Below are 17,793 nucleotides of genomic sequence, written 5' to 3'. Positions count from 1 at the left end.
ACCAGTTATTGCTCAAACAGAATGACGAAGCCAAACGTCGCCGGTCGGCTAAGTCCACAGTGTTAGGAAAGGCGAAGGTGATGAGCTATGAGGAGCTCGCAGAGGCGCGAGCGAAGCGTGTTGCGAAGGAAGCGGTGGTTCCAGGGAAACGCGGTCGAAAATGGAAAAGCCCGGTGCCAGCAACAGAAATAAAGGCTAAAAGGATACGGAGGAGCGAAGTGGGGGCTGCTGAGGATGAGATTGCTGCAGCAGGAATGGGCAGCCACTGCTCTGTCCTCCACCCAGGCATCTAAGCGGGCTCGATATTGCTGTAGATGCAGGGCCAGAGCCTCACTCCGGGAGGCGCCGCTGCAGCTAGCACTCGTTGAGGAGGCGACAGATCACGTCCTCCGCCTCCCTTGGGGTTATGTCAGACTTGTATCACAGCGCCGGAGAATTCTCACCGCATAAGAGGCGTTGCAGCAAAGCTCTCAACGGCATCATACGTTACAGTGGAGTGGAATGACAGAGGCCAAGGATCGTTGATCTGCGAAGTGCGTAGCAAAAAAAGTCAACATACGAGATGCTCGTTGTACATATATCACCAGCTCGACAGGCCTCCCAGGTACTGACCTAAATTTGGAACCGACGGACCAATAATCTGGCAGCAACGGCGTCGCAGATCCCCCGGCGTAGATCATGCTTCACCCAGCTGACCTGCCACAACTAGGGATAGCCTATCGACGCTCGCCTCCTTGTCGAAGAGGTGAGGGCAGGTCGTGCTTAGCCGACGGGTGCACAAACATCATTCGTGCATACGAAATTGGATATCCAAGCCGAGTACCCGACCAGCGTGGCAAAAATGCTAAGAGGACTGCCGCATTGGTCTCTCTTTACGAGAAATAGCGGCTCAGGAGACCGGTGTGCCTTCTTCAGGTACCATCTAATGGGCGTACCAGTCATGGCCGTGTCTAGGAGCGGAAGAGCACATTCGGTCCTTTACTTTATAAATACTTGTTACTTCCACAGTAACCTGGTACGGTAGCCACACAGATATTAAGTCGCATACAAATACTGCAAATCTCTCCCAGCGTTCAATCAGCTACACTCAAGCACTTCTCTACCATTCACTCGTTTACCTATTCACCCCACAAGCTCTTGTCACCAATATGAAGCATTTCATTACCCTCGCAGCCGTCCTAGCTCTCGCTGTCGCTGCCCCTACCAAACGCGAAGACGAAGACTGCTGCAATGACCGTGCGAAAAATCCGGAATGGACGGTTCACGGCCTCGACTATCACGCATCGTACATCTTCACAACGCCCGCACACCAGAACTCTTGGGGTTACGTAAACTTCAATCTAACAAATACTGCCGTGGATTACACAGTTGCTTGCAGCGGCGATAGCGACCAGCTGTCAGACTTCTTCTACGGCAACATGTGGTACACGTGCGACACCCAAGAGGGCATACCGCCAGCGTACTTCCGTTACGACAGACCGACTGGGAGGGTGGATTTGAACCAAACCTGGATCTGCCCCGACCCGAAATATCCGTGAGTACCATCCATCTTCAGCTTTTATCTATTTGGGTAGTTTTGCAACACTTGTGCTGACCACAGGGGACGCAGCACAACCTACGGAGCGTACGGAAACGCGACAAAGGAGCTAGAATGCACCGACACGACTTGGCAGAATTCTAATTGGACAATGGGCCAGATCTACTCGAGCAGAAACGTTGATTGCAAATTGGTCGATTTGGTGGTTGAGCCGTCGGAGAGGTGGGCTGTTGCGTAGAAAAGTGAAAAGCTGGCGTGGATCAGGCTAAAGGCCAATATGAAACGAGTATTGATCTTCGTAGTATAATCTTAATAACAGGACTACATCTTTAAAAGTTCATCCCGACAATTGCGTTAACACTGAACTGTAGAGAGAAGCGTACGAGCGCGTTCCGCCCTCCCGAATTTTGGCGATCACATGACAACACAGCTCCGCAACGACACCTCTGTAGCTTCCCATTATCTGCTATTGTTGTAATCAACTGAGAAGCCGTAGTGCTCAGTGGCTACTATTATTCAATTAACAGACATTGAGTGAGGAAGGGGTTATATTAGCCGCAGTGCTATTGCTGATGCCTAATTGCTTGGTGCATTACTGCTATTGGCACCTACATTATACTTCGTATACGCATTTACTTACACGTTGCAACAGCTTAAGTGACAGATGCCTGCATAATCCCACAAGCGGACCTAGGTCTTTGACCGCCCGGCGCGATGTCCATTTGCGTCACGAATTAGGAGAACAAAGAGCGCATATTGCGACAAAATGAAAACTAAAGGCCCTGGGAAGAATAACACAATGGAACATATGCTATTCACTTTTACATCTCTGCAATGGTGACCCTTCGCTCTGGAAGATCAGTTAAGGCTGACACCCCAGCCCCCAAAACACGGAAAGTGAAAGAACCTAAGGCCACCACTACAGACAAGGTGACCAAGAAGCAGGCACCAAAACCTTCCAAGACGGCGACAACGGAGAAGACAAGTGTACGGAAAGACAGCGAAGCAAGAACACCAAAAGAACCGACTGCGCCACCACAGGACGAGCGCCAAGATATTGATTCGGCGCCGACGAGGTTAGAGTTCTCTAGCTTTAAAAGGTGCCTAGTAGGCACTACTTTAGTACTTACCAAGAAGTGATCCTTCGTCGCATCTCTCAATACACTTTTCCATAATTTCTACCAGAACATGGCTGATTTTGTTCATATTGAAAGACCCGGTGTCGAGATTGAAGAACCCCGAGGACCATCACCAGTGAAAGAGCCAGCACCTTCGGAAGGGTTGGATTTCCTATCTTTGCACCCATTCGTGAGGGACTCGGTGCAGGATAAGGTCTTCGGTACAATAATCGGGTCAGCGCTGGGCGATGCCATCGGGCTGTACACAGAATTCCTTACCCAGGATGCTTCCAAGACAATTTATTCCACGAGGAAGTTCCAGCTCGTGGCACCGACGACCCCTATGTATGCAGACAGTCATCGCAGTAGGTTTTGAGGTTCTCTTTTGCGGTTTCTTGATTCTGGTGTCATAAGTTTTCCTAATTCTGTTCAACCCATTAACACTATACTCTCGGTCAGCGAGTCACCTATTAACGACCGTCGGGCCATACAAAAACAAAACTCATAACCTTACTTACTCTCACGCAGATAGATTTGAACCAGTAAGCTGACGCCCCATGCTTCTCGTCTCCCAACACACTAGTGTCTGTGCCCCTTACATCGGCAACCCCATACACCAAATACGTGACAAGCGAGGTATTGACCACCCCCAGTGCGGCTGGACCGACGATACCGACCAAGCCCTCCTAATCATCTTCTCCTACCTCCACAACCGCGGCACCGTCTCCGCCATCGACTTCGCCGCCCGTCTCCGGATCTGGGTCTAGCAAGGCCTGCGCGCCCTCGACAGACTCCCCATGGGCTTAGGCGCGCTCGTGGGATCTGTAGTTGGAAGGAAAGAATTCCTCACCACGCCGACCAAAATGGCAATTGCGGCATGGATCAAGTCAAAACGCTCCAATGCCCCTAACGGTAGCCTAATGCGGACCCACCCGATCAGTGTTATTGGCGTGGGCCTCACGGAAGAGGCGACGTGGCGCGCGGCGACGGAGGTTGGGCGCACGACGCACGCGGATCCGAGATGCGTTGTCTCTTGCTGTATTTCAGTGGGCCTGATCAGGGCAATGCTGCGCGGAGAGGTGCGGAAGGAGGAGGATGTGGATGCGTGTATCGAGCGGTCGTACGCGTGGGTGAAGAGTCAGCCTGAACTCATGAATCCAGGCGACGAGAAGGGGGCTCTAACGCCCGAGGAGATTGAGCGCCATCTCGAGCGGACGGAGTTCGAGAAACATGTCTATGCCAAGACGTTCGAGGAACTGGATCTAGATTCGCGCGCCGCGATGGGTTATGTGTACAAATGTCTTGGTTCTGCGGTCTTGACGCTACGCTTTGGAATGAGGGAGTCTGCGAAAGGGTCAGTGGTATCAGCGGAGGTCTTTGAGAACTTGATCACGGATCTGATCATGTATGCTGGTGACGCGGACACGAATGCGGCCGCGGCTGGGGCACTTCTGGGGTGTTGGCTTGGGTTCTCAAGGTTGCCGCCAACGTGGGAAAGGGGACTGGCGCATCGGGAGTGGTTGCTGAACAAGGTCGAGAGGTTTAGTAAGATGGCAGGTGTCACTTTGAGAGCGGCTGGCGCGGAGGACACGCCTGAAGCGGATGAAGATCCTCAGGGTGGTAAACCACCAATGACCCAAGCACAGATGGACCAAAGAGATCGCAATTTCGTAACTCGGCAGATAGAGCAGGACGCGCAAAGGAAAGCGCAGCTGGAGAGAGAAAAGCAAAAGAGGAAGTTCAGCGGCTGGTTGAAAGGAATGATTGGAAATGAAGCATGATTGGGGAGATCAAAGGCTTGATTTTACCAGTCATATTCAGACAAGCCATCACAGTTACAATACACCATCATAATATCTCACCAATTGCCTTAAACACCGAAGCTCACCATCATTCTCAAAGCATCGTACAAAGCGGTTCTGGTATTCCTCAGATCGCAACAGGCTCAGAAAAGACATACAAGATGCTCCGAGACCGAGTCATCTAGGTCTTCAGTTTGCATGTCTTCTTATGCTGCTTCCAATCTGCCTTTGACAAGGCTTTGAGCAATACTTACCGCTCTGGCAGTTTGCACACCTCATCAGTGCTTTGCCAATTTCATCTGCTGTTTTAACGCAGACGGCACACGCTTCAACATTTGGCTTAGGGGGCTCAAGGAATCTGCTTTCCTTGCCGGCCAACGCCTCGACGTATGGGACTGGAAAGACGGGAGAGACTGCAACCCGTACGGCGTAGTTCTTTACCAGATCCCACTTTGGTACACCTTCAATGAAGTCTGATGGAAGTTTGCCATTTCCGCACGAGCAGATGACTTGTTTGCCACGGGCGTAGGACAACGGGATTCGCTGCTCAGTCTTGTACTCGCACGTTGGAAGATGCTTCCAGTCTCTGCAACGTTCTACGAACGCCGGAATTGCGTGCTTCCATAGTTGTAGCTCAACGGCATTGACATTGATAGTCCGTATGCTCTCTGCGAGCATTACCGTCGCGTTTGCAATATCTAGTCGTAGTGATTGCATGAAGAAGATGGCATGCATGCCGCTACCTTCAGGCTGATTGATAACAAAAACGCGCGAACGATCTCCCTGGAGACCCGAGAAGCTCATGAACATGATGAACAGAGAATCTTTGAAGTTCATCCTCAAATCATCTATAGAAACACCAGGTGCCAAATTTTTTCGTTGAATCCGCGCTTCCTTAGCCGAGAACATCACAGAGGTATGAGTGACGAGCCACTGCATTTCCGCCTTTTTGGCAACGTCGAGGACCGGTAGCAAGTCTAGAGAAGTATACGGGATGTTTCAAAGGGCATCCTGAAAATCCTTTGGGAACATGAGGTATACCATATCTGGACGCTGAGCAAATTCCAGAGGTGCTAGAACGATCCCAACTATTTCAACATATGAGGACTTGCGTGCAATACGTACGCGGCAGCGAGATTCCAGCACCGGGATAGGAAACTGGACTAGGTAGCCCCGGGGGTTTTCTCCGATAGTCAAGGTGATGTTGAAAGAAGACTGCTGATGAATCTAGACGAGAGCACCTCCAGTAAGTAGACTCCTGTGGTCGGCAGAGATGATATCGATATGGGCCGTGAGCTCTTTGATTATGACCTTTGACTTGATATCATTCAAGCTGGCCGCACCCATTCTGGCAGTAAATACTACTTTCGGGTTTTCAGAGTTATCTGGAACTGGCTCAGCTGTTTCGAAGTCCGCATGAGCTGTGGTGACTATAGGAGAAGCCGAAGCTCCATACTGACCTAGTTTGGGTAGAGCAGGAAGGCCAGACAGGTTTGGCGCATGCTTCGTTATGAAGACATGATCATTGTCCCCTAGGGCCGTCTTATACAAGTTCATTTCAAATCCTAAGACGCGGACGAAGGTCAATGAGGTTATCGGAGTGCTAACAACCCCAAATGATACTCGGGTATTGTGCGGATCTCTCATGATGAACTAAGTTGGCGCCAAGAAAGACACAAGCAGTGGCGCTTTCCCGGACCATCCTTGATCGTCTTCGGTAATGTGGAGGCGGAAGTCATCATCGTCTCTCCTTTCAGAGGAGCTGATTGTGCCGAAAGACATATTCAAAGTTGAGAAGCTGTTACTCCAGATATGGGAATCCAACGTGCATTGAACAGGTGGAGTGCTTAGTTCCTGCTGGGAAAGGCCCAAAAAGGTTCCAAGCTTCGAGCGGGGCACTTTCAATGTGATGCTTACGACCGGAGGAAGATCCTTCCACAGGCTTAGACCAGTCGGTAGCAGCGCCGTCTGACGCGTTCTAGGGTCCAACAAGTATTTCGCATCATGATAAACTCCGAAGACGTATAAGTAGACAAGAAGCTCCTAGAAATAGTTCTTCCCAATCATCAGTGTCCCGTCTTCTGATATTCTCTCGATCAGACTGCTCATCATGCCGCGCCAGTCAGTCTCGACCTTCTCGTGAAGGAAGCGAAGAAGCAAAGCAAAACTCGCGCGGTTATGGGGAATAAAAGAGCTGGTCTGGAGCATATGACTCACGGACGCTTGAGTGGTCAAACTTTCCATCCTGGCGGCGTGATTCTCATTGTAGAACATAGCCAGGTATATGGTGAAGAGTAGTCGCGATAGCTCCAGAGAATCGACATGAATTCTGTGATCATGCCCAGCTCCCGTGAAGTTGGACGATAGGCGACGTTTCAAGCTCATCTTCGAACGTAGTTGGCCGGCAGATCCACTCTGCGTCTTTGCGTTGGAGCTGACTGAATCGAGAATGTGATCACTCGCTGTTACGAGCTCCAAGACATTGGTCCAGTATTCTACGGGTAGTACGCCGAACAGAATAGCCATTGTCTGGAAGTTACCACATAGTAGCGCATTGACGGTCTCCTCTATGGTCTCTTGATGCCGAAGTAGTGTCTCCACATAGAGGGTCGAGTAAGGCGATTTGGAGAGAAGCGGAACTGTGGACACGAAGAGATTGACAGCGTCGACATGATCGATAAGGTTTGAGGTATCAATAATATCGAAGGCGACTGGGACAGCTCCTTGCGTGCTGTAGGAAGCTGGGTCCAAGATGACTGGTTTAGCATGCCACATGTCTTGATACCAGTTGTTCGTTGCCGGGCCTTTGTTATTGTCATCTCGGTACAGAGTATGGCAGAATGCCATCGCATCGCCAGCGAAGAAGCGAAGGGAAATTTTCTTTTTGATACCGATTCTGAATGCCTGGATCCACGAGTAGAATTCCGTCTTTGCGCTCCGGACTGCTTTATGGGTTCTGGGCATTCCGTCAGTTGATGGGCGGATAGGAGACATGTTGGTCAAAGGCGCGAATGCCGTCGCAAGATGGAAACCAATGATGGGGTCTGTCCCATAATGAATGGTAGCTTTATTGAAAGCCGTCGAGGAAAACGTCGGGTTTGGATGGGTCGATGCCGTAATAGCCTTGTTGTCTTTCGTCGTGATGCCAAATTTCCAGAAGTCTGTATGAAGTTGAGGAACTTCTCCGAGAGCTTGGATGTTTAGTGGTCCTGCGGAGCGCACTGCTGTGGTATTGAGTCCTTTGCCCTTGACTGCGCCGTACAAGTCTGCAGCGCGGCTTAATCCTTCTTTGAACCGCTTCTTCTGGTCTGCCTTCTTTTCATTATCCTAATCCCCATCGGCCCATTTGCTCCATATCGCTTTGACGCTGCCAAAGGTGTTCGTGTCACAAAATTTGAGAGTCCGACCATGTTCGCTATTATGCCAGTCGTTGAACGTCTTTGCAGCTGCCAGTAGCTTTTCCGAGTGAGACGCTAGTGAAGCAAGTGACTTTCCGTCAAGATAGAAGTGGTAGTAGATGTTCCACAGAATTTCATTCTGTATCAAGGCGCTATCTTCCGAGATCATACTGAATAGCAGGATGTTTCGCGCTAAATCAGAGACGTTAGATACGCTAAGATAGCCATTTCATGAATACGTACCGATGATCGCTGCCTCGATGTCACAGCAGGTAAAGTCGAGAGCACGATGGCCTGATTGTCGTCAGATAATAGCTCGAATGAATCGTCATATAGCTTACCATTGTCTTGATTCATGTAGGCAGTAAATAAGACATTTCGTGCGTCCCCGCAGCCAAGCATCAGAGCATTTGCGTCGTGCTCTGGTGGAAGGACCCTGAGTTAAGCAGGCTGCGGGTGTATTCCCAATAGGGTAGAAGAAAGACACGAGGTTGATATATGCAGCTTGCATGTTGACGCAACCCCGTACTGAATAGTCGTTCTAGGGATGGCGTGTTTCAGGATGCCATCAATGTTGGGGTGATGGCGGACATATGTAGGAGTCGTGAAGTGTTTGGCGAAGGTGAAGCAAAGGAGAGATGAAGCGGTGAGTAGACGCATGTAGAAGATGCGCCTGGCGCGCGTACCCGTTTCATAAATGTGCTTCACACGAACAAATAACTGCAGCCAATGAAATGCGTGGTGCCTCACTGTTGAGATTTCTAGGAAGACAGCATCTCTGCCAGGCTGGACAAGTCTGCATCTACAGCCACAAGAATTTAGGGAAATGCAAGTGCTAAAGATTGAGCCTGAAGCTTGATAGGCTAGTCATGATCACTGGACAGTTCGTTCTCCCAATACCTCTTTCTTTCGAACTCGACTGGTTGCCAGCATGATACTCCCTTCTTTCCCGCCATCGAAACCCAATCCGTTCTATGCGCTTCTGCCATTTTTTAATGGGGTATCGCCAACTCACGTAGGTGTTTTGATGCTCGTTCGGGAATGGGAATGCTCTTGATAATGGGCGATGGATGCAAGATGCTGCGTCTGAAGACGGGGATAATCTAACAATGATCATGTCATGGCGCGTTTTAGGGCTAGCTCGATCGCGCGTGTATCAAAACCTCTTCCGTCCGAAGTCCTGATGTAACTCCCTACATACGGCAGCAAATTGAGTTCATCTTGAACCCACTCCTCCCACTCAACTTTTGGGTTCCCTGGAAACAATCACCATCACACCATCTGCGTGAAAGCGCTCTAGCCCATCGCAATTCGGCCCAGGGAACAATGGCGCAACCAGGTGTGATTGCAGAAATTCGCGACCTCAAGCGCACCCTAGAGCAGACTCTAGCCAGAGTAAATGCTCTGGAGAGTTCAATTGGGTTGTCACAGACTAGGGTCAACTCGTAGGTAAGTATTTTTGGGACCTTGACTATGCAACCGGGCGTTTATTTATTATTTTATAGGTTGCGCGCTCATTACCAAGAAGACTCCGCTTGTTACGTCACGCACATCGCATTATGGCGCGCCTATGGCGAAGCCGCCGGACGTGACGAACATGCTCAACTCCAGTCCAGCAAAGACTTCATCACCAACGTCTCCACAACCTTTTCCAACGCGATCGCCCCAGTAGTTCAAACAAGTACCAAAGAACAAGCATATATTATTCGTGGTATTCGATCATGCGCTATTCCCTAGCCTCATCGATCCTTCCTCCAGTCGAGGCGTCTGGGAATCCACAGCTGTGTGGAGCTTTGCAGAATGAACAAACAAGAAGACATCAGGAGGTCCAGAGTGAAAGCACGAGGGCTACGAAGAGGAGAAAATGACCACCGGACCTGTAGAACGTCTCATAGCAACGGCGGCGCTGAATTTCGGAAACTACACTCCTACCCTACAGCAAAGCGATCAATCAGAGATCACGTTGGAAAGCGCTACGCATGCGGCCGTCAGGTGCCAACAGCCCGCTATCCAGGTAACGCCTGTGAACCCTGCGCAGGCTCAATCAGAACCCAAAGCTCTTCGTCCTGAGCCAAGTCTACCAATCCGCCCCGAATCGCACCCGCCATCCGCACGAGCGTCTTCGCAGTCATTGGATCCCACCCGCTCGACTTCTATCGGCATTATGCCAGCAATTCCAGAAGAAGAAGACCCGCATCGCGCATACTTCGAGGATATCCTAAGTCACAAAGACCAACAGGAATTCCGTCGCACCGGCTTTCAAATCAGTCGCACCCCGAAAGAACTCAATGAAGCGATTGAAACTCTTAGGGCCCAATCTATCGATCAAAGACTGCCGATTAATTATCAGCATGTCATCCGCATGGACGTAGATCAGTTTGACGAACTCGTTGAACAGTTATCGAGTGGTGAAACTCCGCTTTTGAAGAAGTCGGGCAAGCTTACGGCGAAGTACAAATTGCTTCTCTTTATGTACATCATAGCCCACGATGCGCCCTTCATTTCGACAGGGTTTTTACATTCATGTTTACAAAATACTATCGAAAGGTCTGCTGTTTACCTTAATTCAGCTTCAAGTCTCTGATTAACGCCTTCTAGGTCCTTTTCTGAAGTCGTCGACTCACTTATCCTATTTGAGAGCCGTCTGGATGTGTCAGCGGTACCGCACTTCAACCTGCACAAGGTTCAGTGGCGTACATTGGAATGGGACTGTCATGACAAGAAGAAACGAAAGCTAGTCGTCTCCCAGGATCTTCGAAGAGAGATGCCTTGTACAGAGCAAGACCTTAAGAGGGCTATCTTGGTATTGAATAATCCGATCAAGAACTACTAGTGCGTTGATTGCGAATATAGGACCGATAAGCTTGATCAAGCTTGACCGACCCTCTACGCCTGCTAAGTCAACTTCACCAACTGCTCTGCGTCACCAATGAGCAAACCCACCCATGTACACCCATCGTCTTGAATAGCGAAATACTAGACTGCGAGGCTTGATCATACGGCTAAAGTTATAGCAGTCGTTCTCTTATTATTTTGACTGTTAGTGTCCCCGCTCGAGCAAGAAAATTGCGGTATTTCTTAGCGGTGCCCAATGGCCCCATTCCACACTCACAAGTTTCATCACAGAGCTTTAATTTACCCGGCATGTGAAGACAGAGTCTCCTCTCATTAGCTACAAGACGATCTAGGTAGAATACTGAACGACGAAACATCAGCTTTGGACGGGTGTAGCCACCATGTCAAGTATATTGGTAGACCGGTGACCATGCCAGGTCTACTCGTGTCAAAATGTGAGGAGCCTCAGGTCGATGGCTTTTTACCGGATATGTATTGCTCGTAGCTGAGTATTTCTCTGTAGCGCTCTGTCCATACATTAACCGGAAGCATCGCCCTTGGTGATATTACTTCCGATTGGCCTGTGATTCCGTTGAGAAATTTCCTCCAAGATTCAACCCTTCATCTCCCTATCACATCTCTCATGGAAGTATCGTCATGTATCTTATCATCAGGAATCCTCCCAGACTGTACAGCACCATGCTCTCCATGAAAGAGTCAACCCCCCCCCCCCCCCCCCCCCCCCCCCCAATTCGCGCCCCCGGATTTTCCGGCACTTGTATCCGGGAATATCAAACACGCACAAATCTGTAAGGTTCGAATTTCCCTTGCATGGTACCGGTGCAGCAAAAGCTTGTTTATTCTATTTGCAGACCATTTATCGCATTCCTTAGTGCTCACGGATGACAAAAAAACTTCATGAAACGATTACGATGGCGAGGTTTCAGCGTAAGAGGCTAGCATGATCATTGATTCCTTGGTCTTGCGTACTTTCCACTGTCTCACAAGAGATACAGATGTTGATTCGTGGAAGTTGACTCCTTCCTTTGCACAGGAGCTCTTGGCTGCTTGGCTGCGTTTGTTGGAAGATGCAGGTGTAGTTGAACAGTGAGCTGCTTTCCTATGATGTTGGTTGACAAAACCTCACCTCAGAAGCACCTGGGACTCTTTAATACCTAGTCTATTCATCCATCCCATCCGAAAACATGAAGCATCCCTTCACCTTCGCCGCTTTCCTGGCTCTGGGCCTAGGCATTGCCACTCCCGTGTATGAAAATGCCCTCTGCTACTGCGAACCGCCAATCTGCCCTCTCGAGCTCATCGCTGTACGTCAACAGACTCCTCCAAAGAAAACCTACGCTAACAATCAGCAAATAGGAGTGCAAGTGCAAAAACGCCGCCGCCCTATCCTGCTACAACGACTACCTCACCCAAGGCATCACAGAAGGTGCGGAGGGTATTGGGGGCTGGGCTGTCCAAAGGGGTATGAATGTGTTAATATTCTGGATGATGAGTGTGCAGATTGTTCCGGGGTTTGTGTGGGGGATACGGGGGTGTGAGAGGAGAGGAAGGGGAGTGATGGAGGGTATAGGTGTTGAAGTGATGACAGGGTATAGGTGTTGAAGTGATGACAGGGTTTGCGCTGTTAGGTTGAGGTGGGTGGGCATGGGAAAGCGAGTATTGAAAAGCGAGTATTGAGAAGCGAACAAAATACTTGATGAATCAATAAACCACGATTGCAATGAAGAGAGTGCATACGCGATCTGGAGATTAGTGCGTAAGGACTATTGTAGAAAGTCGGTTGAGGTACCTGTTTGATGTTCGTTTCAGGTCAGCGCTACTACGTCAGCGTGCTGAAACGTCACATGAATTACCATGAAGAGAACGTGCTCTTCGTGATCGTTATAGAAATCTTCCAATTGACTCGGCTGCTCGTACAGAAGAAAAAAACATAGCCGGTCTGGTATTCGCCCTGGACGCATTCAAATCCTTCCCCTCCCAGTGTCCCAAATCAACAGTCCATACATCCCCATTTCTTCGTTCCTACGTCACGTCTAGCATCACTCAATGCTGATGCGGCTGCTGCTGGTATTGTGGTGGGTATTATGACGGCTGTTGCTGCCCATGTGGCTGGTAGGCCTGCTGTGGCTGGTATTGTGGCTGTGGCTGGTATCCCATGTTGGCCTCCTTGTTGGGCTGCTCGTTGACGATGAGGTGGGCCTTTTCGGCCTTCTCGCGCTCTCGGAATTGGACTTCCTTGTCCTGCTGGGTCAGATCGCAGGGCATGCAGCAGCAAGAACAGAGGCAGTCGGTGCAGGCGTTGCCTTTTAGCTGGTAGCCGGCCCGGACCTCGCCACGCTGGAGCATAGACATGATCCAGCTTAATCCGAAGCCGGTCAGTAGGCAGAAGCCGACGCACTGGGGAGTGTGAGTAAGGCCTCGAGAATGAGGACATGATGACGATGATAGGGTTGAGAAGGGTTGGATTGCGGTAACGGAGGAATGGAAGAGTGTGAAATATGGAGGCCTTACAGGTAGGTTGCAGCAGGAGTAGCCCTCCAATTCTTTTCCTTTTGTGAGGCGGTGATAGGTACGTCCGTAGGTGATGCAAGGACAGCAGTTCGAAAGGAGGCCTGGATGGAACACGATTAGCTCCATGGTTTCATATTTTCAGACTCAGAGCGGATGTGATCACACGTACAGGTTGTGAAAGGCGTGAAGCAGCTAGCCCCGCTGTGCTCCCAATCTCTTTTTTGTGCCATTTTGAAGGTGGGCGAGGGAGCTGAGAGAGATGAAGAGTGTTATGTAGAGGAGACCGAGCTGAAGTAAATCGTAAATCACTCCGGAATTGATGGAATGGATAAAGGATGGAGTGACCGCAAACGACACTGATTCTCAATGCAATGAACAATGGATTGGAAGCACCGTAAGGCTGGGAAAACGTGAGAGAACCCCACGAAGGGTCAAGGCGCGTCTTTATACGCGTGACGGAGATTTGGGAGTGGACTGACGGCTCACTGTCCCGGGGCTGAAGCTGAGACAATTAGGAGCCATTTCTGTTGGGGGCACAGCAAACAATGACTACGAGAGGAACTAAATAGGCCCCAAGCGCCTGTTCGGGCTACCTTTGTAAGAGTTCTGAAGGACCGGGCGCTCTGCAAGCGCTCTTATTCGATCCGGGCTGTGACCCCTGGTGTTAGAATGATCATCATCTGGGATCCAGCGATGGGTGCTAGCCGGAACACCATTGTCTTTTTCGATCAAGGCGGGCAACTCAGCCTTACTAGGGTTCTTTATTTAGTCTGATTTGAGCAATTCTGGGGGCTGATATCCATGTGGTGGCAGTGTAAGGGGTCGTCCAGCGACCCTAGCTTCTCCTTCACTGTTCCGTACCCGCGTACCGGCAACACCTGCCTCATGATATGAATGACTTCTCATGGAGACCGGAAGGAATACCTAGGTGCTCTTGACTCTACCAAGGTTTGTTCCTTCGATAGAGAGTTCATACAGCGACTTATTCATGGGAACGATGTCCCGCGAGGAGCCGGCATAGCTTCATCTTTTTTCGGGTTCATTCCCAGTTCCGAGCTCCTTGCGTTGCAGCATTACCTGGCCGAGGCTTAGCGCAACAATACGATTACTATGAAACTAGGTAACATTGAATCATGCACACTAGCAAGTCGCATGCCTTTTATGCATAGGGATCCTTTCTTGGGCATAATCATCCTCAAATCTTAGTTTGGCATGTGATTTGGGGCTGGATACGCCTTGTCCACGCATAAAACGGGTAACCCACGAAGATGTCTTCTTCGATCTTCCCAATACGTGAAGCCGCATCTACACGCTCCAAACTGATTCCTAGGCGGTGTTGATATTATGAATTACCTCGCTCCCTCCACGTATAATGGATATCCCACTTAAAATCGCGCTCTTCCCCAAAACTCCAAACTCCAACCCACACATCCATATCCCCACCTCTAATATGCCCCCGTCCCCATCGCAATCCTCTGCGCATTCTTCTCCGCAATCACCTGCTCCACCAGCTTCCTCACCATATCCCGATGCGCCTTGTACACATTCCCCTTGACGAGCGGCATCAGCCACCACGAGCACTCCACCGTCACCTCCTCCGCAAGCACCCACTCGGCGTATCCAATCCCCTCGCCCTCCCCGTCGACCTCGCCGTCCGCGCCGCCCGGCTGCACGCGGTACTCGGCGTGCAGCACGACGCCCATGCTGGCATCGGCCCGCGTGCGCAGCCCCGTCGCCGTGTCCTGGAAGTGCGAGAAGAACTTGATCGTCTTCTTGCCCCAGTCGCCGATGCCCGGCACGATGGTAACGACCTCGGTGACCTCGTAGCTCTTGAGCGGCGCGGGCGGCGCGGACGACGTCGGCGCGAAGTAGGGGTCGCTCTGCACGTCGTCGTGCGCGGGGACTTCTTGGTGGCCGCACGTCAGCGACTGCACCGTTAGGCAGTTTGTGTGGTTGTGGAGGGTCGCGATGATGTCGGAGGGCGAGATGTTGGCGGGGATCAGGGCGGCGACGTGGAGGGTGTGGGAGGAGCGCGACATGGTGGAGGAGAGCGGAGATTGCGGTTCGTGTTCGTGACTCGTTATTCGTTATGGAGGCAGATCGGGAGCTGAGGTTGGAACACGAGGCGCAGTCATGCTTTTATACAGCGCCGGGCACTGGCTTGTCTATTTACTGCCTGCTCAGCTGCGCGTCCCAGGCCCGATTACCTCAGCGAGCTTAGATACACCTACGTGTGGCGTTCTTTAAATATTCGGCCTAGGCCGGATATTACTGAACGCGTATAGGAAAACATATATATCTCCCGGTTTAGAATACATACTATAGGCAAGGACAAGCTTCTCAAGGAGAACTTACGAATATTCAACGAGGAGAAGGAGAAAATGGATCCCGCCAACAGCTTTCAACATCCAGGCACCAAACGGTCCTCGTCACGACGCTACACCTATCTTGCGGACGCTGAGGTCTACATCCACACTAAGCCGCCTAATAACATCCAAAAAGCTATCGACGCTATTGTCAAAGCTATGCCCTCAAAGGAGCGCCTAGCTCAAAGGTCTAGTAGTCGGGTTTGAATTTAAATTTCATGGATTTCAACTACACGGCCGGCGACCAGCAACAGGAGGTTGGTAACATGTCGTCTCCACCATGGAGGCGCCAGCAGTATTCTACGCCAGCCAAAAAACCAATGGAATCAACCGAATCTAAAAAGTGACTAATCAGTTATTCTAAATGTTAAAAGAGTGCAAATATTGCTAGCACCCGGAAGAACTACCACTGCCGCAGTTCGCAGTCCAGATGGGAAATTCCTGTGGAGTAACGTCCCCCCTGCGTGGCGGAAAACCCCCCGTGCCGGAATGAATCCATTGTCTCGGCATCTTAACTCTCTCCCTCGCGATTCTATTGAGTAACAATTAGTATAATACTACTACTCTTTAGACATTTCTGCCTAGGAAACAAGTACGCAGCCAAACACTACACTACTTTTGAGCATGCCGTCGATCGTTCCGTTCAAAGCACTTAAAACTGCATTTCCTTTATACCCATGCTGCACCACGACTAACTACAAAATATAGAGCTTCAGAGCATGAAATTGAAAGCTCTATTATGAGAGAGGGTAACCTCAAGTTTTAAAAACATTTACTCTTTAGGAGTATGCATTCCGGATTTATCCGTTCGAAAAGGTCCTAAGTAAGTCTTGATAGGAGATTTTAGCGCGGCATTCAATGTTAAGCTAGCTGTATTGCATTCTACGCTATCCCTAACCAACTTTCAATGTGGCAAAAGCTTCGGCACCCTATATATCCGGTTAGGTACCATTAGCCTAGGCACGTGATTTGCCACGGCACAAGAAGGTATTTCTCTACCACAGCTTGAACTGACAAGTGTAAGAGGCGTTTTTTTTTCTCGGCGTGGATGAAGAAAAGAGTTGGGGTGCATGTTGTTGCTACTTAGCGGTATATAGTACGATACGGGATCTGTGGTGGGTGCCAACAGGTTCCGTGCACGGCCGCCAGCCACGGCCAGATCGGATCTCAGGAGAAGGATCCAGAACCAGGCTCGGAACGGGGTCCACTGCGGGAAACAAAATGAGACCATTGCTAGTTAGGCACACCTTAGGCATGCTTAGGGCCTTTGGCGAGTTATATTCATCAACATTTACCGAATCCGGCATTACAACTGCAGCGACATAACCCTACCTTTGTAGACCCCGTTAGGTTGTTACTAGGGATATATTAAGTAGCTCATCTTAATTTTGTTGTTACAGTCCTCCTGAATTCTATCCAGTACCTCTCCTTGGTGATCTAATATATTACACGAATAGCATAGCTCTACCGGAGAGAACATATACCATATCGCTTGCAATATATAGCTGGTAAGTTGGTATCTATTCTATTCTAACTAAGTTATTTCCAGCCAAGTTTTTTAAATAGTCTATGCCGTTTCGACGTGGGTTTGTTTACATCAGCGTTAGAGTGCGAAAAACCTCGCGATGTGGTGTCCGTGCAATCATCTACTACACTAATTGGGAGATTTATATTGCTCCTTGAAGAATTCAAAGCACTAAGCTTCGCCCGCACATCCCAGCACTCTTTATGAGTATGCCCAAAGACTTTCTCGTAACCTACGAGGGCCCTAGAAAACATTGCTCTTGATCTGTTTACCTTTTGTTCAGTAGCGAGTAGCGAGCCCAGATTATAGGCAGTATTTAATGCTGGGACATAAGTGGTAACATTTTCTGGACCGAGTGCCTTCTCGTATCCTTGCAGCGCTCGCTCGTACATCTTCTCTGCCTCGCCCAGCTTGCCCTGGTTCTTGTAGAGGTTGCCCAGGTTGTTAACCGTGTCGAGTGTCGATGTGTGCTCTGCCCCGAGCGCCTTCTCGTATCCTTGCAGCGCTCGCTCGTACATCTTCTCTGCCTCGCCCAGCTTGCCCTGGTCCGCGTAGAGAAGGCCCAGGTTGTTAACCGTGGAGAGTGTCGATGTGTGCTCTGCCCCGAGTGCCTTCTCATATCCTTGCAGCGCTCGCTCGCACATCTTCTCTGCCTCGCCCAGCTTGCCCTGGTCCGCGTA

General features: G+C 50.1%; 10 protein-coding genes across 10 annotated transcripts in view; 4 read left to right on the top strand and 6 right to left on the bottom strand.

Annotated features, from left to right (window-relative positions):
- Nucleotides 1–933: 933 nt before the first annotated feature.
- BDZ99DRAFT_456694 (uncharacterized protein) lies at nucleotides 934–1,839 on the top strand. The gene is made up of 2 exons (XM_033718512.1): nucleotides 934–1,534; nucleotides 1,610–1,839. Exons 1-2 carry the CDS (start codon nucleotides 1,149–1,151, stop codon nucleotides 1,773–1,775), a joined length of 552 nt encoding a protein of 183 aa, XP_033583854.1. The 5' UTR covers nucleotides 934–1,148; the 3' UTR covers nucleotides 1,776–1,839.
- Nucleotides 1,840–2,725: 886 nt separating this feature from the next.
- BDZ99DRAFT_483976 (ADP-ribosylglycohydrolase) lies at nucleotides 2,726–4,436 on the top strand (the record flags this gene model as incomplete). The annotated part of the gene is made up of 3 exons (XM_033722618.1): nucleotides 2,726–3,024; nucleotides 3,239–3,377; nucleotides 3,423–4,436. 3 exons carry the CDS (start codon nucleotides 2,726–2,728, stop codon nucleotides 4,434–4,436), a joined length of 1,452 nt encoding a protein of 483 aa, XP_033583853.1.
- A 164-nt stretch (nucleotides 4,437–4,600) lies between these two features.
- Nucleotides 4,601–5,555, bottom strand: BDZ99DRAFT_564711 (uncharacterized protein; the record flags this gene model as incomplete). The annotated part of the gene is made up of 2 exons (XM_033727389.1): nucleotides 4,712–5,555; nucleotides 4,601–4,638 (listed from the first exon to the last, which is right to left on the bottom strand). Exons 1-2 carry the CDS (start codon nucleotides 5,394–5,396, stop codon nucleotides 4,601–4,603), a joined length of 723 nt encoding a protein of 240 aa, XP_033583852.1. The 5' UTR covers nucleotides 5,397–5,555.
- BDZ99DRAFT_3852 (uncharacterized protein) lies at nucleotides 5,541–6,147 on the bottom strand. Its single transcript, XM_033715419.1, has one exon. It carries the CDS (start codon nucleotides 6,102–6,104, stop codon nucleotides 5,685–5,687), a length of 420 nt encoding a protein of 139 aa, XP_033583851.1. The 5' UTR covers nucleotides 6,105–6,147; the 3' UTR covers nucleotides 5,541–5,684.
- A 353-nt stretch (nucleotides 6,148–6,500) lies between these two features.
- BDZ99DRAFT_513155 (uncharacterized protein) lies at nucleotides 6,501–8,212 on the bottom strand (the record flags this gene model as incomplete). Its single annotated transcript, XM_033724686.1, has 4 exons — nucleotides 6,501–7,769; nucleotides 7,824–8,047; nucleotides 8,099–8,149; nucleotides 8,197–8,212. The coding sequence occupies 4 exons, from the start codon at nucleotides 8,210–8,212 to the stop codon at nucleotides 6,501–6,503; spliced, it is 1,560 nt and encodes a 519-aa protein (XP_033583850.1).
- Nucleotides 8,213–9,181: 969 nt separating this feature from the next.
- BDZ99DRAFT_513154 (uncharacterized protein) lies at nucleotides 9,182–9,592 on the top strand (the record flags this gene model as incomplete). The annotated part of the gene is made up of 2 exons (XM_033724685.1): nucleotides 9,182–9,300; nucleotides 9,361–9,592. 2 exons carry the CDS (start codon nucleotides 9,182–9,184, stop codon nucleotides 9,590–9,592), a joined length of 351 nt encoding a protein of 116 aa, XP_033583849.1.
- BDZ99DRAFT_456692 (uncharacterized protein) lies at nucleotides 9,514–11,082 on the top strand. Its single transcript, XM_033718511.1, has 3 exons — nucleotides 9,514–10,402; nucleotides 10,454–10,894; nucleotides 10,982–11,082. Exons 1-2 carry the CDS (start codon nucleotides 9,720–9,722, stop codon nucleotides 10,686–10,688), a joined length of 918 nt encoding a protein of 305 aa, XP_033583848.1. The 5' UTR covers nucleotides 9,514–9,719; the 3' UTR covers nucleotides 10,689–10,894; nucleotides 10,982–11,082.
- Nucleotides 11,083–12,624: 1,542 nt separating this feature from the next.
- BDZ99DRAFT_504829 (uncharacterized protein) lies at nucleotides 12,625–13,695 on the bottom strand. Its single transcript, XM_033724068.1, has 3 exons — nucleotides 13,392–13,695; nucleotides 13,223–13,323; nucleotides 12,625–13,108 (listed from the first exon to the last, which is right to left on the bottom strand). Exons 1-3 carry the CDS (start codon nucleotides 13,450–13,452, stop codon nucleotides 12,794–12,796), a joined length of 477 nt encoding a protein of 158 aa, XP_033583847.1. The 5' UTR covers nucleotides 13,453–13,695; the 3' UTR covers nucleotides 12,625–12,793.
- Nucleotides 13,696–14,270: 575 nt separating this feature from the next.
- BDZ99DRAFT_456687 (uncharacterized protein) lies at nucleotides 14,271–15,370 on the bottom strand. The gene has a single exon (XM_033718510.1). It carries the CDS (start codon nucleotides 15,259–15,261, stop codon nucleotides 14,668–14,670), a length of 594 nt encoding a protein of 197 aa, XP_033583846.1. The 5' UTR covers nucleotides 15,262–15,370; the 3' UTR covers nucleotides 14,271–14,667.
- Nucleotides 15,371–16,099: 729 nt separating this feature from the next.
- BDZ99DRAFT_564704 (FabD/lysophospholipase-like protein) overlaps nucleotides 16,100–17,793 on the bottom strand; it is a gene marked incomplete at its 3' end in the record, with an annotated part of 4,827 nt that continues 3,133 nt past the window's right edge. The window contains exons 7-8 of the mRNA XM_033727388.1: nucleotides 17,386–17,781; nucleotides 16,100–16,120 (exon numbers count right to left, since the gene is read on the bottom strand). Of these exons, the coding sequence (XP_033583845.1) occupies nucleotides 16,100–16,120; nucleotides 17,386–17,781 (417 nt within the window). The remainder of the gene's footprint in view (nucleotides 16,121–17,385; nucleotides 17,782–17,793) is intronic.

This window comes from Mytilinidion resinicola (assembly GCF_010093595.1).
Source record: "Mytilinidion resinicola strain CBS 304.34 unplaced genomic scaffold BDZ99scaffold_1, whole genome shotgun sequence".
NCBI classification, from domain to species: Eukaryota; Fungi; Ascomycota; class Dothideomycetes; order Mytilinidiales; family Mytilinidiaceae; genus Mytilinidion; species Mytilinidion resinicola.
This window is presented reverse-complemented; position numbering and strand designations above follow the sequence as displayed.

Bases quoted from the DNA above. Each gene is read 5' to 3' on its own strand.
- BDZ99DRAFT_456694 (XM_033718512.1), top strand. From the start codon at position 1,149: ATGAAGCATTTCATTACCCTCGCAGCCGTCCTAGCTCTCGCTGTCGCT. The intron at 1,535-1,609 runs GTGAGTACCATC...CAGGGGACGCAG, and splicing joins TGCCCCGACCCGAAATATCC to CACAACCTACGGAGCGTACG.
- BDZ99DRAFT_3852 (XM_033715419.1), bottom strand. From the start codon at position 6,104: ATGAGAGATCCGCACAATACCCGAGTATCATTTGGGGTTGTTAGCACT.
- BDZ99DRAFT_456692 (XM_033718511.1), top strand. From the start codon at position 9,720: ATGACCACCGGACCTGTAGAACGTCTCATAGCAACGGCGGCGCTGAAT. The intron at 10,403-10,453 runs GTCTGCTGTTTA...AACGCCTTCTAG, and splicing joins TTACAAAATACTATCGAAAG to GTCCTTTTCTGAAGTCGTCG.
- BDZ99DRAFT_504829 (XM_033724068.1), bottom strand. From the start codon at position 13,452: ATGGCACAAAAAAGAGATTGGGAGCACAGCGGGGCTAGCTGCTTCACG. The intron at 13,324-13,391 runs GTACGTGTGATC...TGTTCCATCCAG, and splicing joins CTTCACGCCTTTCACAACCT to GCCTCCTTTCGAACTGCTGT. The intron at 13,109-13,222 runs GTAAGGCCTCCA...CACACTCCCCAG, and splicing joins ACTCCTGCTGCAACCTACCT to TGCGTCGGCTTCTGCCTACT.
- BDZ99DRAFT_456687 (XM_033718510.1), bottom strand. From the start codon at position 15,261: ATGTCGCGCTCCTCCCACACCCTCCACGTCGCCGCCCTGATCCCCGCC.